Source organism: Apis florea, unplaced genomic scaffold (genome assembly GCF_048593485.1).
Source record: "Apis florea isolate Af1SG1 unplaced genomic scaffold, ASM4859348v1 contig_3783_pilon, whole genome shotgun sequence".
Classification (NCBI taxonomy): domain Eukaryota; kingdom Metazoa; phylum Arthropoda; class Insecta; order Hymenoptera; family Apidae; genus Apis; species Apis florea.
The window spans coordinates 490721-515135 of record NW_028256851.1 but is presented as its reverse complement, the minus strand read 5'-3'; the positions used below and the strand labels follow the sequence as shown (position 1 = coordinate 515135).

The window sequence follows — 24415 nt, the reverse complement described above, 5'->3', positions numbered from 1 at the left end:
ATTTAATTTATTTATTTATTTGTTTATTCAACATTCTCATGACTCAATTACAAATATTGTTGCAAACTTTATTCTTTTGCATATTTATATACATATCAGTTTATTTATTCATTTATTTAGTTATTCATTTTTTAAATGATTTAATTTTAAACATTTTTGCAAACATTATTCCTTTATTCATTCATTTATCATTTAATTTATTTATTTATTTGTTTATTCAACATTCTTATGACTAGTTACAAACATTGTTACAAACTTTATTCTTTTATTCATTCATTTATTTTTCAATTTATTCAATTTTTTATACAATTATTTTTTTTTAATGAAATACTCATTCATATTGTAACAAATTTCATTTTTTTGCACATTTATTTATACACCAATTTATTTATTGATTTATTTAGATGTTCATTCTTTTAATGATTTACTTATAAACATTGTTACAAACATGATTCTCCTCTCCATTTATTTATCAATTAATTTATTTATTTTTTTTGTTCAACTTTCTAATGATTTAGTTAAAAATATTGTAGCAAACATTATTCCTTTATTTATTCACTTATCATTTAATTTATTTATTTATTTGTTTATTCAACTTTCTTATAACTAATTATAAACATTGTTACAAACTTTATTCTTTTGCACATCTATATATATATATCTATATCTATATATATCAGTTTATTTATTCCCTTATTTAGTTGTTTACTTTTTAGGTGATTTAATTATAAACATTGTTGCAAATAAATTATTTGTTTCATTTATATATGCATCAATTTGATTTATTTCTTTGTTTCAACTTTTTAATGATTTAGTTCTAAACATTTTAGCAAACTTTATTCTTTTGCACAATTATATATACATCAATGTATTTATTTATTTGTTTAGTTACTCATTTTTTAAATGATTTAATTGTAAACCTTATGGCAACATCATACTCTTGTTCATTTATTTATCAACAAATTTATTCACTTATTTGTTTATTCAAGATTCTCATGACTTAATTACAAATATTGTTGCAAACTTTATTCTTTTGCATATCTATATACATATCAGTTTATTTATTCATTTATTTAGTTATTCATTTTTTAAATGATTTAATTTTAAACATTGTTGCAAACATTATTCCTTTATTCAATCATTTATCATTTAATTTATTTATTTATTTGTTTATTCAACATTCTTATGACTAGTTACAAACATTGTTACAAACTTTATTCTTTTATTCATTTATTTTTCAATTTATTCATTTTTTTATACAATTATTTTTTTTTTAATGAAATACTCATTTATATTGTAACAAATTTCATTTTTTTGCACATTTATTTATACACCAATTTATTTATTGATTTATTTAGATATTCCTTCTTTTAATGATTTACTTATAAACATTGTTACAAACATGATTTTCCTCTCCATTTATTTATCAATTAATTTATTTATTCTTTTTGTTCAACTTTCTAATGATTTAGTTAAAAATATTGTAGCAAACATCATTCTTTTGCACAATTCTAAATTCATTTATTATTTTATTCACCTTTTTAGTGATTTAGTTATAAGCATTGTATCAAATATAATTCTCTTGTTCATTTATTTCTCAATTTTTTTATTTATTTATTTATAATTGCTTATTTGAAAAGGTAATTTGTTCATAGATATCATTAATGTTTTCTTTCCAAATAATTCAATTTTTATTGTATCAATATTATATCTGCTTCAAAATTATTTATAGATTTGTTTATTTGTTTATATATATATATTAATTTGTGAAAATAATTTATTTATAGATTGTTGTGCAATTTTATATTTTGCTTTTTTATTTATATTTTTATAAATTCTCATATTTATTTACATAAATATTTTTGTTCTTATTTATTCACTTATTTGGTAATACAATTACTTATTTAGACTTTTATTTAAATAATTTAATATAAGTAATGTTAAAAAGTTATAAACAATTATTTGAATAATTGTTGTTATATTATTTAGGATTATTTATATTAGAGAAATGAAAATGTTGATATCATTTAATAAAGATCATATATAAAAATAAAAATAAAACAGAAAATGAAAAATTAAATTAATACATACATAAGTTACAAAAAAAGGAGATTCAATCATTATCAATATAAATTAATAAAGAAATTAATTATTTAATTAATAAACAAATGTATAAAACAATAAACTTTACAATAATGTATATAAATTATTATTTAAAAAAGTATATAAACAAATAAATAAATTAAATGATAAATAATTGGGAAGAAGTATGATGTGTTTATAATTAAGTCATTAAGAAATTGAATAATTGAATAAATCAATAAGTAAATTCATACAGGTATAATTGTGCAAAAAAATTAAGTTGGATATAATAAATTGTTAATCAGAAATGTGTGTAAATAAATGAATAAATTAAATGATTAATAAATGAACAAAACAATGATGTTTACAACAAGATTTATAATTAAGTCATATAAAAAGTAAATAATTAAATAATTAAATAAATAATTAAATTAACTGATGTATGTATAGATATACAAAAAAGTAAAGTTTTTTAGAATTTATTTTTTATTTTTTAGAATTTCACTAAAAAAATTAATAATTATATAAAGAAATGAATAAATTAAATGATAAATGAATGAATAAAAGAATATAATTTGCAACATTTGTAACTAAGTCATTAGATACTTGAATAATCAAATGAATAAATTAAGTGATAAAAGAATGAACAATAGAATTTGCAACAAAATTTATAAATTATTCATTAAAAAGTATACATAAATGAATAAATTAATTCATAAATAAAGAGGAAAGTCATGTTTGTAACAATATCTATAAATAACTCATTAAGAAAAATTAATTAAATAAATCAATAAATAAATTGATGTATAAATACATGTGCAATAAATGTGCAAATATATGAAAGATGCTACAACTTTATTATTAATTCATTAAAAAAATGAATAACTAATAAAAATATCAAAAAATAAGTTGATATACAAATAAATGTACAAAAAAATGAAATTTGTTACAATATATAAGTATTTCATTAAAAAAAAATTGAATAATAAATAAATGAATAAAAGAATAAAGTTTGCTAAAATGTTTAGAACTAAATCATTAAAAAGTTGAAACAAAGAAATAAATCAAATTGATGCATATATAAATGAAACAAATAATTTATTTGCAACAATGTTTATAATTAAATCACCTAAAAAGTAAACAACTAAATAAGGGAATAAATAAACTGATATATATAGATATAGATATATATATATATAGATGTGCAAAAGAATAAAGTTTGCAACAATATTTGTAATTGAGTCATGAGAATGTTGAATAAACAAATAAATAAATAAATTAAATGATAAGTGAATAAATAAAGGAATAATGTTTGCTACAATATTTTTAACTAAATCATTAGAAAGTTGAACAAAAAGAATAAATAAATTAATTGATAAATAAATGGAGAGGAAAATCATGTTTGTAACAATGTTTATAAGTAAATCATTAAAAGAAGGAATATCTAAATAAATCAAATAAATAAATTGGTGTATAAATAAATGTGCAAAAAAATGAAATTTGTTACAATATAAATGAGTATTTCATTAAAAAAAAAATAATTGTATAAAAAAATGAATAAATTGAAAAATAAATGAATGAATAAAAGAATAAAGTTTGTAACAATGTTTGTAACTAGTCATAAGAATGTTGAATAAACAAATAAATAAATAAATTAAATGATAAATGAATGAATAAAGGAATAATGTTTGCAACAATGTTTAAAATTAAATCATTTAAAAAATGAATAACTAAATAAATGAATAAATAAACTGATATGTATATAGATATGCAAAAGAATAAAGTTTGCAACAATATTTGTAATTAAGTCATGAGAATGTTGAATAAACAAATAAATGAATAAATTTGTTGATAAATAAATGAACAAGAGTATGATGTTGCCATAATGTTTATAATTAAATCATTTAAAAAATGTGTAACTAAACAAATAAATAAATACATTGATGTATATATAATTGTGCAAAAGAATAAAGTTTGCTAAAATGTTTACAACTAAATCATTAAAAAGTTGAAACAAAGAAATAAATCAAATTGATGCATACATAAATGAAGAAAAAATGCAACAATGTTTATAATTAAATTATTTAAAAAGTGAATGACTAAATAAATAAATAAACTGATGTATGTATAGGTGATGTATGGAAAAGAATAAAATTTGCTATTATATATGTAAATATTTTATTTAAGAAATGAATAATTATATAAATAAATAAATAAACTGATGTATATATATGTATAGAAAAGAATAAAATTCGCCATAATATGTATAAATATTTTATTTAAAATATGAATAATTATATAAATCAATAAATAAATTGATAATATAAATAAATGTGCAAAAGAATGAAGTTTGCAACAATACAATATACAAGTATTTCATTAAAAAAAATGAATAACTAACTAAATAAATAAATAAATTGATGTATGTATAAGTGCAAAAGTTTTAAAAATACTTATTATTATTATTTATAAATAAATCAATAGATAAATGAATTAAATAAATAATATAATATACGATGGATAATATATAAATAAATAAATGAAGAAAGAAATAAGGAAATAAATAAATTGATGCAAATTGATGAGTGAATAGGACAAATTTAAAAAAAATTTATCAATAATTCTATAAATAAATCATTGGATAAATAAATCAAATGGATAAATAGTTATATGGATAAAAAAAATTAATTAATAAATAAAGAAATGTGTAAATAAATAAATAAATAATAAAATAAATAAATAAATGCATATATATGTATATGTGTGTATATTTATATATATACACATATAAAATAAGAAAGTGTGCAAAGAAATAAATATCAGTCGATAAATCGATAATCGATAAATAAATTAATAAAATAATTAATTAATAAAAAAATGTACAAATATAGAAATTAAATAAATAATTAATAAATTAAAAATTAATAATACATAAATATATTAAAATTTGTTTTTAATATATTGTTAATTAATATAATTAAAATATATCATCTTAATTTTCGATGCGATTTCGATTATCGAATTTGCTTAAGATGCCAACCAATCAGAACGCGTCAGGGAGAATTTTGGCGCGCAGTGTCAGTCTTCTGTGGAAAGTCATAGTGGCAGGACGTGTGTCGATTGTAACCGGCTTTGGTGATTCAACTGCGCAGTAAGTAATTTTGTTCATATTTTATTATAAATATTATAAATTATTATCAATTTCGTTTATTTAATTATTCATTTACTATTATATAACAAAATTATCTAATATTTTTCGTTTTTTTGTGCATTTTTCATCGATCGTATATTTCGACCGTTGAGATTTTTCGTACCGATATTTCGTACTTCGTTGAATTGAGATTCAATTTCGCTCGTTGCTTCATTTTTACATTTTTTATGTCTCTGTTTTACGATTTTAATTTTCTTTGGGTAAATTATCATTCGATTGTCAATATAGCTCGAAGAAAAAATAATTTATAGTATAAGCATAGCACAACGATTCGAAATTAATAACTTTGAGCTAGCTTATGTTAAACATAATCTAAAGAATTTGTGTTTAATTATTATTTTATTTTAATATGATCGATTATTTATATATATTTTATATATTTATTCGTTTTTATTTCAATTTTACAGATTATCCGTTCTACATGGTATCATCCAAAAGGAAAAATGGACTCGTCCAAAAGGATAAAATGGACTCGTCCAAAAGGATAAAATGGTTTCGTCCAACTTCACGAGCGGTAAAAATTCCAACATGGACTTCATCGTACTTTGTCAAAGAGAAGTTTGATATTTTATTTCTGTATTATATATATTTATTTTCTTTCTATTGAATCGTTTTTATAATGAACATTTTCTATAAATATTAATACTTTTCTTTAAATAATTTACAAATATTTATTCTAACTCCTTATATATAAAATTTTTTATTTGTTAAAAAATTTGATAATATATTTGATAATAATCAGTCCATAATTTTAATAAGTAGTAATATTTTCTGAAATTAATATATTCAATAGAAAAAAGAAAGAAATTATGGAAAAAATATTTTCTTTTTCTATAGATTTTCCTCGCCCCCACTAATACACATTTATTTTCAGAAATTTTTTTTTGTGATCGCGTGCAATGCGGTCGATAGATTCAGTGTTTGCTGCGTAACAGTTTTTTGATATTCTAGAGCATAAAAGCTCTAATTAAATTTATTTATTACAATCGCGAAATTAGAGTCAGTGCTTGTTCGCCGATTGAGAATTATACGGACGGGATAGTAATTTTTTTTTTCTTTTTTTTTTGTGTATGCGTGTGTATAAATATTCGTTTTCGGTACAAAGTAGAGTCAGTGTTTGTTCGCCGATTGAAAATTATACGGACGGGATAGTAATTTTTGTTTTCTTTTTTTTTTTCTGTGTGTTTGTATAAATATTCGTTTTCGGTACAAAGTAAAATCAGTGTTTTTCAAGAGAATAAGGCGATCATCCATCACGCGAAGAGGTAATTATTTTTATACATTTTTCGTTTATTTAAACTTTTTCAAATAATCAGTATTGTGTTTAAATTATGATTTTGTACTTTTCGTTACAGTTTCTTGTACCTGACGACTACTTCGCGATGACGTGCCCTGGATCATGGATAACATTGCAGATTCTTCGCATCGTTTGGTGAGTCGCATGCATTTATGTTCCTCCAATCACTCAATCATGTCGTAGGATGAAAGGTCCGAATCGACACGGGTGATTGGTTGTATACGTAGATTTTTGCACGAGCACAGTGACCGCGGGTATTTATTATACCCGTGAGTAATAACATTTCTTTTTTTTTGGTATTTTATTTATTAGATCAGGATAGGGCTTCTTGCATATCTCGTTTTTGAAAAAATAATATTGATAATTAATTCTATATTAATAATGTTTTAATATAATATAATATAAATAATTAGTTTGGTTATAATTGAAAATAGTTTCGTTATAATTATTTTTAAAATCAAAATTAAATAAATATATAAATTTATAAATATATTTATGAATAAAAATGAATATTCGAATAAATGAGAAATATTGAAATAACTTGAATTAAATTTCTTTTAGTGAAGAAACCAGATATCCTCTGATTTCGTTACAATAAAAACATCAATTATTATATAATAATATATAATATAATATATAATATAATAATCTTTTGTTTTGAATATAATGAACTCTTAATTTTATCTTTTGTTTCATATTATTATTTGACTTTCTGTTATAATGTTAAGCATGATTTGTAATATGAAAATATCTTATTTTTTCATAAAAAAAATGTATGAAAAATTATGTGCAAGAAGATATTTCGCGACAGGTAGATTTCTAAATCAAGGTAACAAGTTTTGCACATTGATTTTGCATTTTCGAAAATATACTTTGATGAAGAGATCGCCTGAGGTCTTTTTTGAATTCTTATTATTAATATTTCATTTAGAATCAATTTCTTATTATTAATTACATATATAAATTACGATATAAAAATTCATTATTAATAAATTTCATATTTATTGTTCCTTCATTTTTTCTTTCTAAAATTAATAACAATTAATTATATTTGTAAAGTAAATTTATCAAAATTGATTAAAGTTTAAAATAAAATAAACAAATTTTGAATTACCGAACATTAGTCCGTTAGATACACTAATATTCTTTTTAGCTCAGGATTTTCAGGTTTAACCCCTTCCATGTCCATTGCCAGGATCTCATTCACGTGCCCAGGTGCTACTTGGATGAGAGAGAGGTGATGGATATGATGATCATAGTTGATAAGTTTATTAACAATTTTTTAGCGACTGACGATGCGTTAGTGTATCGTGCACGATGTATTTTCCACATTATGTGTGTGTGGTTAGGCTGTGGAATTGCATCGGTTCGTTTATAATTGCAGACAGTGTTAAGATAGATTTTGAGATATGTATGATTAATTCCATTATAATTTCTAACAATAATTTATATGCGATATTATAATTCTTATTTTGAATTTATCAAATTCTGTATTATTCTAATGATTTAATTATCTTAAAAGACATATTTTTTTATTGATAATAAATATTTATAATTAAAATTAAGATATCCATATAACGCAATGGTCGCTAGCCATCGTTAGTCGATTCCAGGAAAATGGTACGTACAGTTAGAGTGTGCGAGCAGCGTGCCAAGCTCGGGTGTCGGAGGCGTCCCGGGACGCTTTCCCTAGTGTAGGCTTTTGCGCCCGAGCGTTATGTGTGAGAATATCGTGGAATGAATGTGTTGGTATGCCTGTTTTGTCATTTTTTAAATATAGGGCTAGGTAGGATAGGTAGTATACCTCTGTGTGTTTGTTAATTATAAGTAGGTAGGGCCGGGCAGGTTGTCACAGTCTCTGGTCGGGTAGGCGCGTTTTCGTTGTTGACAACCTGTTTCAGGAAATAAAATTTGAAAAATCGAGGGTAAAACTGAGACGAATGGATAATGCTATTCGTCTCCGGTTTCACTTATCAATTTTTCGAATTCCGTGGTCGCGATCGCGATTTGCTTTCGAAACGAACGTTGCGCTCGAGATTCTGTGCATGTACGGAGAACGATTATTGCGATCGTTGGTCGTCCATGTACTTAGCTTTCGCGATTTAGTCCTTTTTTTTTCTTTTTTTCTTTGATTTGCGATTAGTGAATCTCGAGCCTAGATTTAAGTTTCAGCGGGCATTGCGCTCGAAGGAGGAAGACCGAAGAGGCCCGACAAACTGTCACGAAGAGGGCTGCAACGAATGGTTTCTCATTTTTTGGATCTTGCCTAAGTCCAAAGAATGGGAAATCATTGTTATTACTTTGTCACTGTTGCTCGTTTTAGTAATACGTAGTTTTTGTTGTTGTATATTGTCTGGCCAATTTGCATGCTGGCTCATCATCTGGATCCAATCATCATGGGCATCGCGATTTTATTATTAGTGTTGCGATTGATCGAATAACGGGTTGATTTAGAGTTGCGTTGTTATTTTCGCGTTTTTTTATTAGTATTGCAAATTACAAAATATCGCTTTTTTTTTCAAATTACTATAATATTTTATAAAATAATATTAAAGTTTATTATATTATTTCTATTAAATTCGTGACTTTTTGAAATTGTAACTTTTTGCAATAATTTTTATCGAATTTGTTTTAAACCGTAGTGTTGCGTTAATATATAATCGCGTTTGTTCAAGTAGCGTTGCGAATATTACATGCCCAAACTTCTTCTTCCACTGGAATTGTGGAAACATCTGTTCCTGTATCACTTGTTGTAGCTGAAAATGTTACATGGGTGATTGTACGACGATAGCAGATCATAATGAAGACTTAAATTTCTCGCTACTAGTGTTGCGTATTTAAATTTTCATAAAAGAGTGCTTCTTTATTAGTGTTGTTTGTCGGGATTCTTTCAATTTCTTTTTTTTTTCTTTATTTGTTTTTTTTTTTATAATTTAATTAGTATTGCAAATATATATAATACGAAATATAATAAGTAATACAATAAAGCATTCATCGCGTTTGATTTTTTATTATACAAATAATATTAGTTCATTAGTGTTGCGATACAAAATGGATATTCCACTCACGGTTTGCTCGGTTTCATATTGAGTGGAAAATATTTGTCTTTTAGTGGCTCTTCTGGCTGCTAAATAATTTATTTCTTTTTCAGCCTACAATTGTACACTGCATTTATTATACACTGATGCAAAAAAAGGTTTGTATACGTCAAAGTTAAAGAAGTACAAATCATATAATTTCAATTAGTTTTTTTTCATCTTTATTATATCAGAAATAAGTTTTCAATTTTTAATTCATTTGTTAAAGATTTTGCTTTTTATTTTGCTTTAAAATTTTGATTCAGATAATACAAATTATTTTTTTTCTTTTTTTTTTAATTCAAGCAATAATAATTTATTGAATTTTTTACTTCTTTTACTTTTTTTCATCTATCAATTATCTTCTTTTTTAAGTATTAATCGAATGAATATATTTATTTCAGAAATCCATTAATTCATTATTCAAAAGGATACATTAATTCAAAAGGAACAGAAATCCATCACGAATTAAAAGGTAATTGTATAAAATGTTACTAATTTTTTTTTAAGTTTGTTTCAGAGAAAGCTCTTATTTTCTACAATATCTCTTTTCTTTGATCATAATCAGATAGATCAGATTTTGCATAGGTAGGGATCCAAAATAAATCTTTAAATTTTGGTGTAGTTAGATTATATCTTTAAATTAGGTAAATTAGGTAAAAAGTAGAAAAAAAATTTAGATTTTTATTAGATGAGTATTCAAAATGTTTAGGATTGTATTGCAGACAGGAATTATATATAATGAATTATAAGTAAAACAAATTATTCTGAGCTAAAGTTTATTCCAACAATCCATTAGGCTTAATGATGAAAGACATAGTATTTTTAAGTGTAACATGTACAAATACTTGTAATTTTCAAAAATTACAAGTAATATCCTCTCTTCAAATCCTCTCTCTAAGTCCTCTCTCTAAATATCATGTTAGGATTAATTATTAATTTGAAAATTAATAAATTATTTTTAAGTATATTTTAAATGTTTTGAAGCAAATAGATTTGTAGAAAAGTTTAAAAAAAAGTAATAATTAAAATTATTACTGCTTTAAGTAGAATAGATTTATTTATTTTATAAGTAAATATTGATGATATTTAATTAATAGATATATAGTTATAATTTAATTTAATAAACATATGTAGTTAATAATAGTAGTGGTAGTGAAAATTTAAATTTAAATTTTAATTTATTTTTAAATTTAAATTTAAATTAGTGAAATATATCTTATTTGGTTATTTACTTTTAAAAGTAAATAACTAAATAAATTATCAATATTTTATATCTTTAATCTTTAAGTATGAATAATATAAAATATTGATATATATATGTATATATGTACAAAGTAATACATGTGTGTCTGCAAAGTTATTAGAAGTTTAGTTTGTAGTGAAGTTTAGTGTGCAGTCAGTTTGTCGTGATTTAGCAATCTCTCTTAAAAATTCTTTTGTTCTTTATTTTGTACAACGTTTAAAAATCTGAACGTTATGCAAATGCACACCAAAGGGATTTATGTGAAAGTTGATAAATTTAATAAATTATAAATTTTTATGCAAAAAGTGGGATGTTGTGAGAATGAGTCTTAAAATTAACTCGCAGTACTTTTAAGCGATTTCATTATTATTTAATATACAATATGTAATTATTTTATTATGTAATTAATATTAATTACATAATTATATTATATATTATATATTAGTACGTATATTTTATAGAAAATAATTGGTTTCGAGCGATTGTTTGTTGTGAATAGGAATTTTATTAACGTGATAAGTAATATTCTCGTTCCCTTCTTAACATTATAATATAGACATAGATTTTTATATTCTTTGAGTGATTTAATTTTTTAATTAAATGTTTATTACATCATAACATATCAATAAGAAATATGTTATGATTTATAATTTTTCTTTTTAAGTTGATATTTCAATATATATTCATAAAAGCGTATAGTGTAAGAATAAGAATTAACCTCTTCCGCCATCTGTTGGATATTGTCGAAAGTGGACTAAAGTAAGGAAGAAATAAATTGTTGCGCCATCTCTCGAGTATATCTGAGCTGAAGATGTTTCCAACACTCAACAGATGGCACCACCGATCCGTTCGTAGTGTAGTTTTATCCTTCTTCTATTATTTGCCGTCTTTATCTCTTTTAGTTCCTTTGTTGTGACACAGATGGCGCCACCGATCCGTTTGTAGTGTAGTTTTATCCTTCTTCTATTATTTGCCGTCTTTATCTCTTTTAGTTCCTTTGTTGTGACACAGATGGCGCCACCGATCCGTTTGTAGTGTAGTTTTATCCTTCTTCTATTATTTGCCGTCTTTATCTCTTTTAGTTCTTTTCCTGTGACAGAGATGGCGCCACCGATCCGTTTGTAGTGTAGTTTTATCCTTCTTCTATTATTTGCCGTCTTTATCTCTTTTAGTTCTTTTCCTGTGACAGAGATGGCGCCACGGATCCGTTTGTAGTGTAGTTTTATCCTTTTTCTATTATTTGCTGTCTTTATCTCCTTTAGTTTGTTTGCTGTGGCACAGATGGCGCCACCGATTGGTTTAGAAGGTACGTCCGTCCTTCTTTGGTTATTAGCTCTCTTTGTTTACGTTAGTTCTTTCGCAATGACACAGATGGCTCCATCGTTCGGTTTTTCTGTTCTTTCATTGTTTTTGCATTACCAGCGTTAATTTCTCTTCGACGCTACAGATGGCGTTACCATTCGGTTTTTCAGTAGTTTTATTCTTTTTCTTTTGCCTATTCTCTCTATCTACTTTAGTTTCTTTATCGTACTCCACAGATCGTGCTAATTATACAATTTTTAATCTATTTACGTATTTTTTCTTTTGTTTAGTCTCTTTATACAAATTTATTTTATAAATTAATATAGTTCTAGGTTGTGTCTATTTTCTAGTTAGCATCAATACATTATTGTTCAACTTATTGTTTAAAGATCTTATTATAATGAAAGTTTTTACAATTAATTTATATCATGTCATGCAGTTTTTTATATGTGACAATTTTATGAATAGTTGTATCTCTGACTGTGTTTTTTCTTAACAATTGAGAATGTTAATACTGCAATTTAAAAAACAATTCTTGTGATTTGAAATGAAATCATTATATTTCGATAATCTTTCTGGTTCCGTTTTCTCTTTTGCATTCTTTTGTTAAGTAGGATTTATTGTATTTTTAAATTAAAATATTCTAATCTTTTTTATTATTTTAGTAGCTGCTGAGTTATAGATATTTAGTTCATTGTTTTTGAGTAATTAGAAATTATAGTTTAGGAATTCTCTTAAGTTATGGGGAAAAATTATTCATTTTAATAATTATTTTTAGAGTAAAAATTATATTTATATAATAAATACTAAAGTAAATAAAACAAATAGATTTCTCATATTTAACATGAATCATTTTTTTAATTAACTATTTCTTCAATTATATTGTGTCTGCGTTATTATATAAAATAACGTATTTAAATAAATTTTAATATAGGGAGAGTAAAAACAATTTCATTTTTTTTAGCGTCGGTATTTCAGAATATATGATATTATTTACCATCAAAAGATGTACGTCACATCTACGTCATATCTATTTTTTCTGTGTTTGATAATTTCATTCTCTAATGTCGGTACATTTTGTTAAGGGGGGGAAACTGTTAAATTCTCATCTGTGGATGTATAGGTATATTCGCAAATGGTAAAATCTTTTTCTGTATTGAATATATTTTTTCAATATGCAGTAAGTGATTATAACAATGAATATTTTATGAAAATAATTATAAATATTTTTAAGTTATTATTTATTTATTGTTTTATAAAACTTTAGTTTATAATTTTTAGGATTTCCTTTTATATAATGTTTTATTTCGATTTTAATTTATAGTTTTGAAAATTTTCCGATTTTAGTTGTTCTTTTTTGTTTGATTTTTGTTATTGCGATTTAGTGATACGTTTCATTTGTAATATTGATTTTTATATACTCTTTGGTATTTGAAAAGTTTATGATTTTTAAATGTTTTATATTTTGATACATATATACATGATAGTAGCGTGAAATCATTCATATTTTGTATTTATTAGAAACTAATTCGATTTTGTTCTCATAAAAGCGTGTTTAAAAGCAAATTTAAAGCAATTACATATTCTTTTTTTGTTAGTCGAGTATAGGAAATCGAATTTATAAAATTTAAATTAAACTGTAATAATAATAATAATCACTTATATTTATAATATTATTTTTAAATTATTTATAATATCTTTTTTTAATATTGAACAGCATTATGAATATAATATATATCTATTATATATATATATATATATATATATATTTTAAGTATAAAAAGTATTTTTATAAAAATATTAATAATAAAATATTTGAAATAAAATTTTAACTTATTTTTATAATAATTTAATACTAATTTATTTTTTAAATATTTTAAATATATGTATATTAATATAATCTTTAAATGAAGTTTTACACATATATTTGTGTAATTTTTGAAATATAAAAAAAGTCAAATATAATTTTACCGTTAAATACATTTTTTTAAAAATAATAATAGGTATTTTTATTTATTAATCGATATTTTTATAAATATTAGCGACTAAAATATTATTATTATTACAGCATATACGTATATAGATAGATACTTTATCTTTTCCTCGAGGGAAAAACGTAAAATCATATATTATATGAGAAAATAGAAGCAAGAAATAGATGAAGACAAAAGAAAATGTTTGATATCTATTTTTAGTTAATTAGCATTATATAAAATGAATTATATTTTTGATATTTAAATATTTTGCATAAAATATATATTTTAAAATAAAGTATGAATAATAGGTAAGGTATGTAAGGTGAATAAATTTGTTAGTATTGCAAATTTGTATTAATGAATAGTGCTATTTTATATTTAATAATAATTTAATGGGTTAGAATAGAGAAAGAGTTTTAATAAGAAAAATAGAATATTAGATATATATATTAAATATTTCTTCTCAAAGAAGTCTCTTTTACATTTCGCCGTATTCAAGTTCGAAATCTTTCCATTTTATAAAATTATATAAAAGAAGATCAAAATTATATCAAGAATTAATCTTTGTTGATTATCATTACAAAATGAAATGTAAGCAAAATAATTCAATTTCATATGAGAAAACATAACATATATGAAATAAAAAGAAAATTGTTGTTACGCGAGAACAGAATTACGTTTCACAAGTATGTAGAAACTTTTCACGTGTGTAGCAAAGTATCACATTCACAGAAATTAATTTGATAAAATTTTTTAGTTGCTTCGTTAATTTTAAAATTTCTTATATTTTTATTCGTTTTTCCTAACATTTTTTAAATACTCTACATCTTTAAATATTTTGTTACGTCTAAATTAGTTTAATTCTTTATCTCTAGGTTACTCAAAAAATATATTATTTCTAGGAAATAATTGGTAATAGTAGAAAGAAGAAAAATTGTTCTTCCATTTTTAATAACGCACACAAATGAGTGTTAATTCGATAGGAGTGTGTGAGTATTAAATAAAATTAGCATGAGAAAACAAAAATTTTTTGCAGAAAGAAAATAAAAATTAATGTTTCTTTTTGCAACGTAAAAGTACTCAACTGTTTTTTCAAGAGTAAAAATTGTATTAATTTTCGTGATAAATTGTGATAAATTAATTCCTGAAAAAATATAGCATTTAAAATAAACGAATAATGATAATATCCATTAAAATGAAATAACACCAGAGATATAATCATTCTATACAACATATAGAAATCATTTTTCTTTATTTTCCACACTTATATGCCGTTTTATTCCTTATTTTCAATAATACGATCATATATAGTAGTAAATAGATCAAAATTTAACGCGTTATGTCATCGCGTAATTTAAATGCTTTGATGAAAGCGCCTTTACGAGTTGCAATAAAATCTTCCTAAACCGCTATTTCCTCCACCTATCGATAAGGACAGATTTCTACAATGTCGATACAACAACACATCCTTATAAATAAAATTTACTCAACCTTTTCTCATACCTATATATTTTCGATTAACGATTTAACCCACAACCTCATCCCTCCATCATCTAACGTTGCATTCATTGATTTCAATCTCGTTTCGTTTCGGCGCATCTAGCGTGCAACAAGTACGCCCGGCGTATATGCATATAGACAGCATCCTTTCCTTGTGGCATCGTCCAAAACGATTACAACGAAAATATTTCGACCAAACTGACCGTCTAATTACCCCTCGCGCAAAGCTCGGTCTTCTAATCGATATAACCGATCATCGAATAAATTTACTTTACGACACTGTGTCATCCCCGTAACGTTCAATGCACACAGGTGCGAAATCGATCGATCGGTTCATCAACCGTGTCACCCTAGTACGTTCCACTTTTGTCGTTCGCGTAGAGGGAGAGAGAGAAAGAGAAAGAGAGTACAGTGATCCGGAGTCGGCCCCGGGAGATCTCGCGGCTAATTCCTCTTGGTGGACTTGCTTGGAGCGTGGTCGTCTACGAGTTTCGTTACGACCGCGGAATCAACGGGTGCATAGACGTGTATTTAACGCGCGTACACATTACGTGATGCACATATGTAAAAGTAGTTTCGAGCCCACGCACGATCCATACACCTGGTGTGGAGAAGAGGGATGATGGGAACGCACACGTTGAAAGTCACACGGTAACACGGCGGTGAGCTATGGGGGTTCGCGAGGGAGACGAAGGGATGCCGGCATCCGGGCTGGTGATAAAGAGAGGAACAGGGTTCTCCTGGTACACGGTGGTGGGCAGAATATTGATCTGTGGGGTGGGCTTCGGGGATGGTGTCCTCGAGCCCTCCACCCCAGACCACCCACTCTCCTGATCCTGCTTCTCTGTCTCACCAGAGCACCCGGCTGGTAACCGAACCGGTGGTGGGGAGGACGCTAGTTGCGTGGTGGTCCAGTCCGCAGCTTCCCGCGAAATCGTGGTGGGACTGAACGCGAGCAGTAGGGGTGCCATGAAGGAAGGGATGGAGAATGCATAGGATGGTGGAGGAGGGAAGGTTGTACTCGTCGCGGAAAGCCTTCCTCGCGTCTATATCGCGGCGGTAGCTGCGAGTCGCGAGAGCTCGACCGGCAGCTCGTACACGACCCCGACCGCCTCCTATTTCAGGGTACTTTCAGTTCCGTTTGGATACCCGATCGCAGAACGAGGCGGTTTTCTCCCCCCCCTCTTCTCTATCTTTGTCTGTTACTATCTCTCTTTCCCTCTCTCGCTCGCCTTTTTCACTCGCCCACTCTTACACCACTTCTCACCCTCTTTCTCTCTCCTTTTCCTTCCCGCTTCTCTCTCTCTCTCTCTCTCTCTCACACACACACACACACACAATCACTTTCCATCTCTCTCGTTCCTCCTCTCCTCTCTCCGTCCTTCTCTTCCTTCCTCTTCGATCTCACTCCCTCACTCTATCTATCTAGCTGTTGCCCCCTTGGCTCTATCCGCGCACACGCCTCGCTTCTGTCCGCTTCACCTTTTTCTCGGCCGCTGTCTCAGTCTACCGCGAGTCGCCTACGTCTGCTTGTAGACCTCGTAACGTGGCCGCGTGTGATAGTGTTATCAACGATCGTAGTTCCGTTCGCTTGAACTCGTCGTCCGGTCACCGAGCCAGCACGCACACCGGCTTGACTTTGCCCCCGCCGGTGCGTGAGATGTCCGTTCCACGTACCTCGTACCTTGTGAGAATGCGTCCGGCAATCAAGTGATCGCGAGTATCGACGAGCTCGTCGTGTTCGTCGAGTGACGAGTGGTGGTGACAGAGGTAATCTGCGCGAGCCCCGCGAATACGCACGGTATTCGTAGAAATACGCGAAATACGATGAGGAGGCGGTGTCAGCAGCGTGGATTTGAGGTGTAGTCGGGTCTCGAAGAGATCGAATGGAGGATGCCAGTTTTGGGAGGCGGTGAGAGATACAGATAGAGCAGCATGATTTTGTGCGAGAATGTGGAAGCTGGCGGACGCGTAACGAATGAGAAAAGGGAAACGAAGTGTGCCGAGAACATTTGATGTAAGAGCGGCGAGGGTGTATATAAGTGGGAGCAGCACGCTTGGGCAAGTTGCCTGGATACGGGCAGCAGCACCGTGTTGCGCTCCGGTGAAGTAGGAGGAAGCGAAGGAGGTGGAAGGTGGTGCTAATACGCGAAAGGATGGAGGGTGGAGTGGACAGTAGTGGGACGAAGAAGACGATGCACGAGGCCGAACAGGCTACGAACGCAGGCTCGTGCCGCGTCCAAGAATCGCGATAGCATAGCTGCCTTCTTCGGATACGATTGCGTATGGTAATCGTGGCGACAGAAACGTTGCTCATTCACCCAACAACGCGCCCAGCTCTCCCTATTCGAGATCCGGCATCGAGCACGAAAGCTCGAACGCTCTACGAAAGCTCCTCGATTGGCAGGCAATGACCGATAACCTTCGGCTCGAACTGAACAACTTCTTTACAATCTCTTTCTACGATTCTTCCTCGATTCTCGCTGCAGTGAATTCCCGATGAGAAAAATTTTAGATTAGAGAAAGAGGGAGTAGTAAGAGTGTGTCAAGAAACAAGTAGTGTGTCTCGTATAGTATATATATATATATATTCTCGTTCTTATAATCGTACTTCCTTGAGGGGGAAGTGTGTGATAGTGAAATATCGAATTCGTGGTCGAATAACGGGGGAGAAAGGAAAGGGAAGAAGAATTCGTATCGAGTATATACGCCGCTTGTCACGAACACCTGTGAATCGAGCACAGCTCGAAAACACTTATGGAATTCTTTTTACATACGCGTACACGGATGCAACGGCCCTCTTTCCTCGAACAACGCGTTCGTTCGATGCGTGCCTGATACTACGCGAGGAGCTAATACCGTTGCCGTGTAATTGATAAATGATATCAAGTGGCAAGAAGCCGATCGCAATTGTAGGTACGTTCGTACGTATTGGCAAGTTAGAAATAGGTATCGCAACTTTCCAGACTTCCAGGAATTCCTATTTTTTTCTTTTCTTTTTTTCTTTTTTCTTTCTTTTTTTCTTTTCTTTTTTTCGTCCTCGTGAGAACGTATCTCGCGGTGGCTGAGAAATGTGTTTTCCGTGTTCCATGACTTTTCCGATCCGTGTTTTCTTCGTAAACGAATACAGTTTCAAGAGCTCTTTCCTTTCGTATCGTAAAATTGAGGAAAAATGTAACACGTTTGAGTATCATCGGAAGAGATTAAAGTTGAGCACTGCTCGAATATCTGGGCCGGATAATTTATCATCGTAATATCGTTTAAACGTGGTATTAAATAAGAAATTCGGGAGACATGTAAAATAATTTTAAATGATTCAATTGAGATACGTTATTTGAAATAAGGTAGTAGGTCTTAGTTTGAATGCTTAGGCCAGATAATTTACGTCACGAAAATTTTTTTAAATATAATAAATTATCCCTTTGAACTTTTAAGATCGGGCATTTAAAAGGTATTCTACCCTTTGGCCATTGTCATTGTTCACAGCTTGTCACTTAGATATATAAGAAAAAAGAAAAACATTTCGAAATTTCAAGCGTATAGTTAAATTCCTTGAATTCCGCAGAGTAATTAAATTAGTTAAATATAAAATTTAAAAAGCAGATAGATTAATTTTAAATTTCAATTGGAGTTAACAGATAAATATAATTTCTTGAATTTTGCATTCAAAAAAATAATGTATAAAGTCTCGTGATTATAGTTGAAACGGAGCAACACTCTTTTTCTTCGAAACATGTATATATATTCGTATGATAGTTATACGGATCAGGATACGCGAAATTTCTATCCACTTATAGCCAAACAGCTAATCAAGAAGTTGGCTATGATTCAAGAGAATCTTTCGATTTCTGGATGCTTGTAAATTATAGTCGTCGTACGTTTTCATGAAAAAAATAGTGAATACAATCGGCTTTAATGTCTCGTTTTGAGGAGAAATTCTATTTCCCGTTCGTTCCGATCTTCGAAGTGGTGATTTGCATATTAGGTATCGTATAAAACTACGTAGGCGCGTGTATACAGTTCCGTAAAATCTATTTCTTGGACACGGAAACACATAAATTTTTGCCGGAATTAAAGGGAAACAAGCTTTAAATGGAGGTTGAAAAATTTAAGTTTCCATATGTATATTAGTAAGGCGAAGAATAGAAATTTCTGTGAAGAATATTATATTGAATTTTAGTTAAAAAGTTTATTTCAGGATTAGTCAATAGTTAAATAATTCGATATTTTGATTAATCTTTTGTTTCGATCAACAAGAATTGAAAAGATTGATTTTATTGAAGTTCGATTAAAGAAAGCAATTCTGATAACGCGAATGATTTATTTATGTGGTAAATAGATGGCAAATAATTTAATTATATTTTCGATAGGATAAAAAACGTTTGATTTGATTTCTTTTAATATTCAAACGTTTCGTTATTGTGTTTCGTTTTTTAAAGACATCTTTTTAAATTTATTAATACGTTTTTATTTCTTGCTATTATAATCTTTATCAAAAGAATTAATTGTTAAATTTAAATATCGCATTTAAATACTTTCTATACACGAGACATTCAAATATAATATCTTTATTCTCACTTCAATCGCGGCGTATGCTGTTTCGTTAACGCGATAGGAATTGACTTAATACGTTTCAATCAAAATATATAGCTTCTCCCGCGAGAGAGAAATTTAAATAATAGTTGATATTGTAATGTTTGTAGACGATAAATTACAATAGCAATATATTTGTTCAAATACTTTGGACAATCATATTAGACAAAGTGTCATCCCAACAATGTAATATAGAATCGTAATAGGAGATAATAATTGTGATTTTGAGATAGACTTTGCATTTAAACATTTGCATTGATACATTTGGGGTGGAAAAATCTGATTTTTCGTAAAAATTAAGATATTTACGTGCTTTTTCACTTATGAACAAAGTAAAATTAAATATTTATGAAAGACGACATTTGCCACGTAATTTAAGAAAGAAGAAAAACTGACAATTTTATTAAAAGTTAAAAGAGAATACAGAATTTAACGTGTAATCATTCCTATATGATTTCTTCATATAGACCATTTTAGATCATTTTAGATCATTTTAGACCATTCCTATTTCTTAAATTATAATAAAAATTTCCAATATTTTCAATCAAATCTAACAAAAAAATTTCTAGCCTTGCTCCAAAAATTAAAATTAATTTCATCATAAAAGAATCAACATCATGTCAGAATATCGCGTAACAATGAAAAATAAGAGCGAATAGCACAACAGAATTCAGAATCATTTACTCTCTTTTACAAATCGATAATTTCCAGATCTCTACCATTTTAAAATCATACTTCCTCAGCATAAAAATTTAATTAAAAAATTGTCGTTCCTAATCTATAGTTTTCATCAAGAGAAATCCATCAAGAGAAATCTTTATAAGAACATTTATTTAGAACGAAGATGAAACAAAAAGGAACAAATAGTTCCTCTTTGTTTACTCTGTTCTCTTATGAACCAGTCATTTTCAGATACATCTACCAAAACCAAAAATTGTATCTCTCCTCTCAGCGCAAAAATTTAAATTTCCATACACCTTACGATCAAATCCAGCGAGAAATTCTCCAGTTCCACCCCGTCCCAGTAGTCTCATCAAAAATGAAAAGCCATCAGCATGTGAGAAAATTCGCAAGTAGCATGACACAAAACCGATTATCCCCTCCTCTCTATTGTCAATCAATTATTTTCAGGTGTATAACGCGAGCATGCTCGACGCGTGGCGAGGTTCGACGCGGACCTAGAACTGCGGTGACGATAGGAAGAGGCAGAGCAACGGCAGTAACGACAACCATCAGAAGGTTGGCGGTTCGTGTATACGTGAAAAGTGGGAAGGTAACGATTGGTTATGACGGCAAAGTCGGGCGGTATTTATCCGGGTGCATCGTTGTGACGATTAGACAAACTCGCGCGACTCGACCGGTTTCTCGACACGATGATCAGAATCAGTGTAACAGTTCGCAACGAAGAGTTCCCGGGCGACGTTCGAGACGGTGATCGCAGCTCGTAGAGAAGTGACACGCGATATATATATATATAGATATATATAGATATAGATATATATATATGTATATGTATATATTATATAGTGTGTAGTGCGCGCACGAGTGGAGAAGAGACGTACAAGGGGGTGGTGGAACACGAAAGGAGTGGAGCATTCGGTGAATTCCGGGTGGCCGACCCTTGCGAATAGAGGAGAGATGTCGAGCTGGCCGAGTCTGCAAAATTCATTCGCCATGGCGAACCAGACGAGAGGTCTGCCACAGATGCGAATAAAGCTTTGTATGGTCAGCGCCGGTCTTCAAATAGTCCTTTTGCTCACCGTCCTACCTCAAGGTAAGTCCCATGCTTGCTGATTTTCCTCCATCTTCCGGTTATCGTTCGATTCATTGGTCCAGGGGACCGCAATTTCCTATCATGAGGATTCGTTTCGATTAGGAGCAAGTAGAGGGGAGGATAAGTATTAATAAAGTTAGGAAATAGTCTCTTATAGCTTGGGATGTTGGAAAATTTTGTAGGTTTCGAAATGAAGATTTGTTTTGGGGAGTGAATGTAGATAAAAGAGAGGTAAATGTTAACGAAGTTTGGAAATTAGTCTTGTATGGTTCAGAAAATTGTAGATGCATTGTTTTAATTTTAAATTAAGGATTTGTTTCGTTTGCAATGGAAAATAAGCAAGGATGTGTTAACAAATAAATAAAAATGAATATTAATGAAGATAAATATTAATGTTAAAGATAGAAAATCTGTCAAATTGATAGAGTTTTTTAGTTTTAATTATTAAAAGCGTACAGATTTTCTGATTAAAATTATATTGAGATAAACATTTAAACGTAATGTATAATTACAAATATATGTAATCATATATTTGAGCGTACATTTAAATATACGTCATAGTTTGGTTAGTTCTATTGTTAATAAAATTCAAAAATATCTATCGATAGTTTAAGGAAATTTTAATCAATTTAGGTATATATATAAGAGAGACGAAAATACATGACACGAATAAGAATAAGGCACAAACGTTATTTAATACTCTTTCCATACAATTTGATTTTCTCTGGATTTTTAATTTTTATGATTTGATATTCTACATTTTATTCTCTTCCATCAATTTATCTAGGTAGCTTAGTAATCGATATTATCAAATTTATTATTCACAATGAATAAAATTTTTTTCAGTCGTAAAAATTATGAATACTTTTCTGTTCTTAATTTTTTCGAACATTCGAGTTAATAAAGTTCAGAAATAAATTGTTCAAGAAAGTTTGATTAATGTACGTTTGTAAAAAGTACGTTTGATGAAAACTTAATTTTTCAAGAGAATATTGAAAATGACTAATGGCATGGAACTGAAATTTAGTATTGAATTATGTTGGATATGACATATCGCTCTTTAAACTCGCTTTCTTCTATATCAATTAGTTCGTACCACAATCAGGTGCCAACATTGAACGTATAGATTTGTAATTCGTACTATTTGTGCATTCGATCATGTCACCTGGCAATATTAATTTGTAGAAAGTGTTTTATCGAAGGCATTTAACTGTAACTTTTAACCGAACCGTTTGGTTAACCACTGGAAAGTGCAGGTTACAATCTGATTTAATCAAAGCGATCGATCGCGGAAACACGAATATTCCGTTGTGCAACCAGCTCATAATAATTTGCATTCTGTATCGGCGTTTCTGTATACAGATATTTTGCACGCTTGAATATTCTCAAATGTTTGTAATGAATCTGTAGATTGCGTGTTTATGTCCGATGAAATTAAATCTGGGTGGTGTTAAACAGTTGATTTTAATATTCATATTTCAATATTTCATTCCTTACAAATTTTAGTATTTCGTACAAAATGGTTTCGTACAAGTACAATTTTTTAATAACGCGAAAAAAAATTATTGTATTATGAAATTAGTTTTTGAATGTTTGGTTTCAATTCGATTTTTATCCGTAATAATTCAATTGAATTCTGCGTATTTTATATAGAATTTTATTTTTTCGGTGCATATATATTTAAATGTCTATTAATTTCGATAAACGTAATCCTGTAATCCAGAAAAAATCTTCTGTGTAGTAGAAGAATAGCTTGAAAAATTTGTACAATTAATCAAACGAAATTTTATTAATTAGATTTCATAAGTTTGTAATATACTATAGTATATTACAAAGTATACTGAGTAGTTTGTATTATCTTTGATTTTTTATACCTATATTTTACAAAACAAATCTATATTGAAATAATTAAAAAAAAAAACTAATTATTTCTAGTATAAAATATTATCTTAAATGTAAAATTTATCTGTAAATTGGACCATAAATTATTATGATTAATTTTAAGTAATTTAATGTCTCTGATTTGCATGACATTATATTATTTACAATTAATTTATATAATTGAAATTATATCATTACTTTGAAATTATCATTAAAATAATAAATCTTGAGTAGATTCTTGAATTCCGTTTAATAATAATAAATATATTAATGTTACGTGTATAATGTTAATAGAAGTTTTTTAAAAATAGTAGATAAATAAAATAAATCCTCCGCATCGTATTCTTCTTTAGCAATATTAATGCACAAAAAGCTCTTTCCGTAATGTCGTATAATTGTAAATGCTCGATTAATTGTAATCATTATTAAATATTATTAGCAATCCTCATATTATCGGGTCACCAATAAATTATCAT

The 24415-nt window shown here is 28.1% G+C and overlaps 1 protein-coding gene across 1 annotated transcript in view; it reads left to right on the top strand.

Annotated features, from left to right (window-relative positions):
* Positions 1-21958: 21958 nt before the first annotated feature.
* Positions 21959-24415, top strand: part of nAChRalpha6 (nicotinic acetylcholine receptor alpha6) — a 336348-nt gene continuing 333891 nt past the window's right edge. Inside the window, exon 1 of the mRNA XM_031920609.2 lies at positions 21959-22058. Within this exon, the coding sequence (XP_031776469.2) occupies positions 21959-22058 (100 nt within the window). The remainder of the gene's footprint in view (positions 22059-24415) is intronic.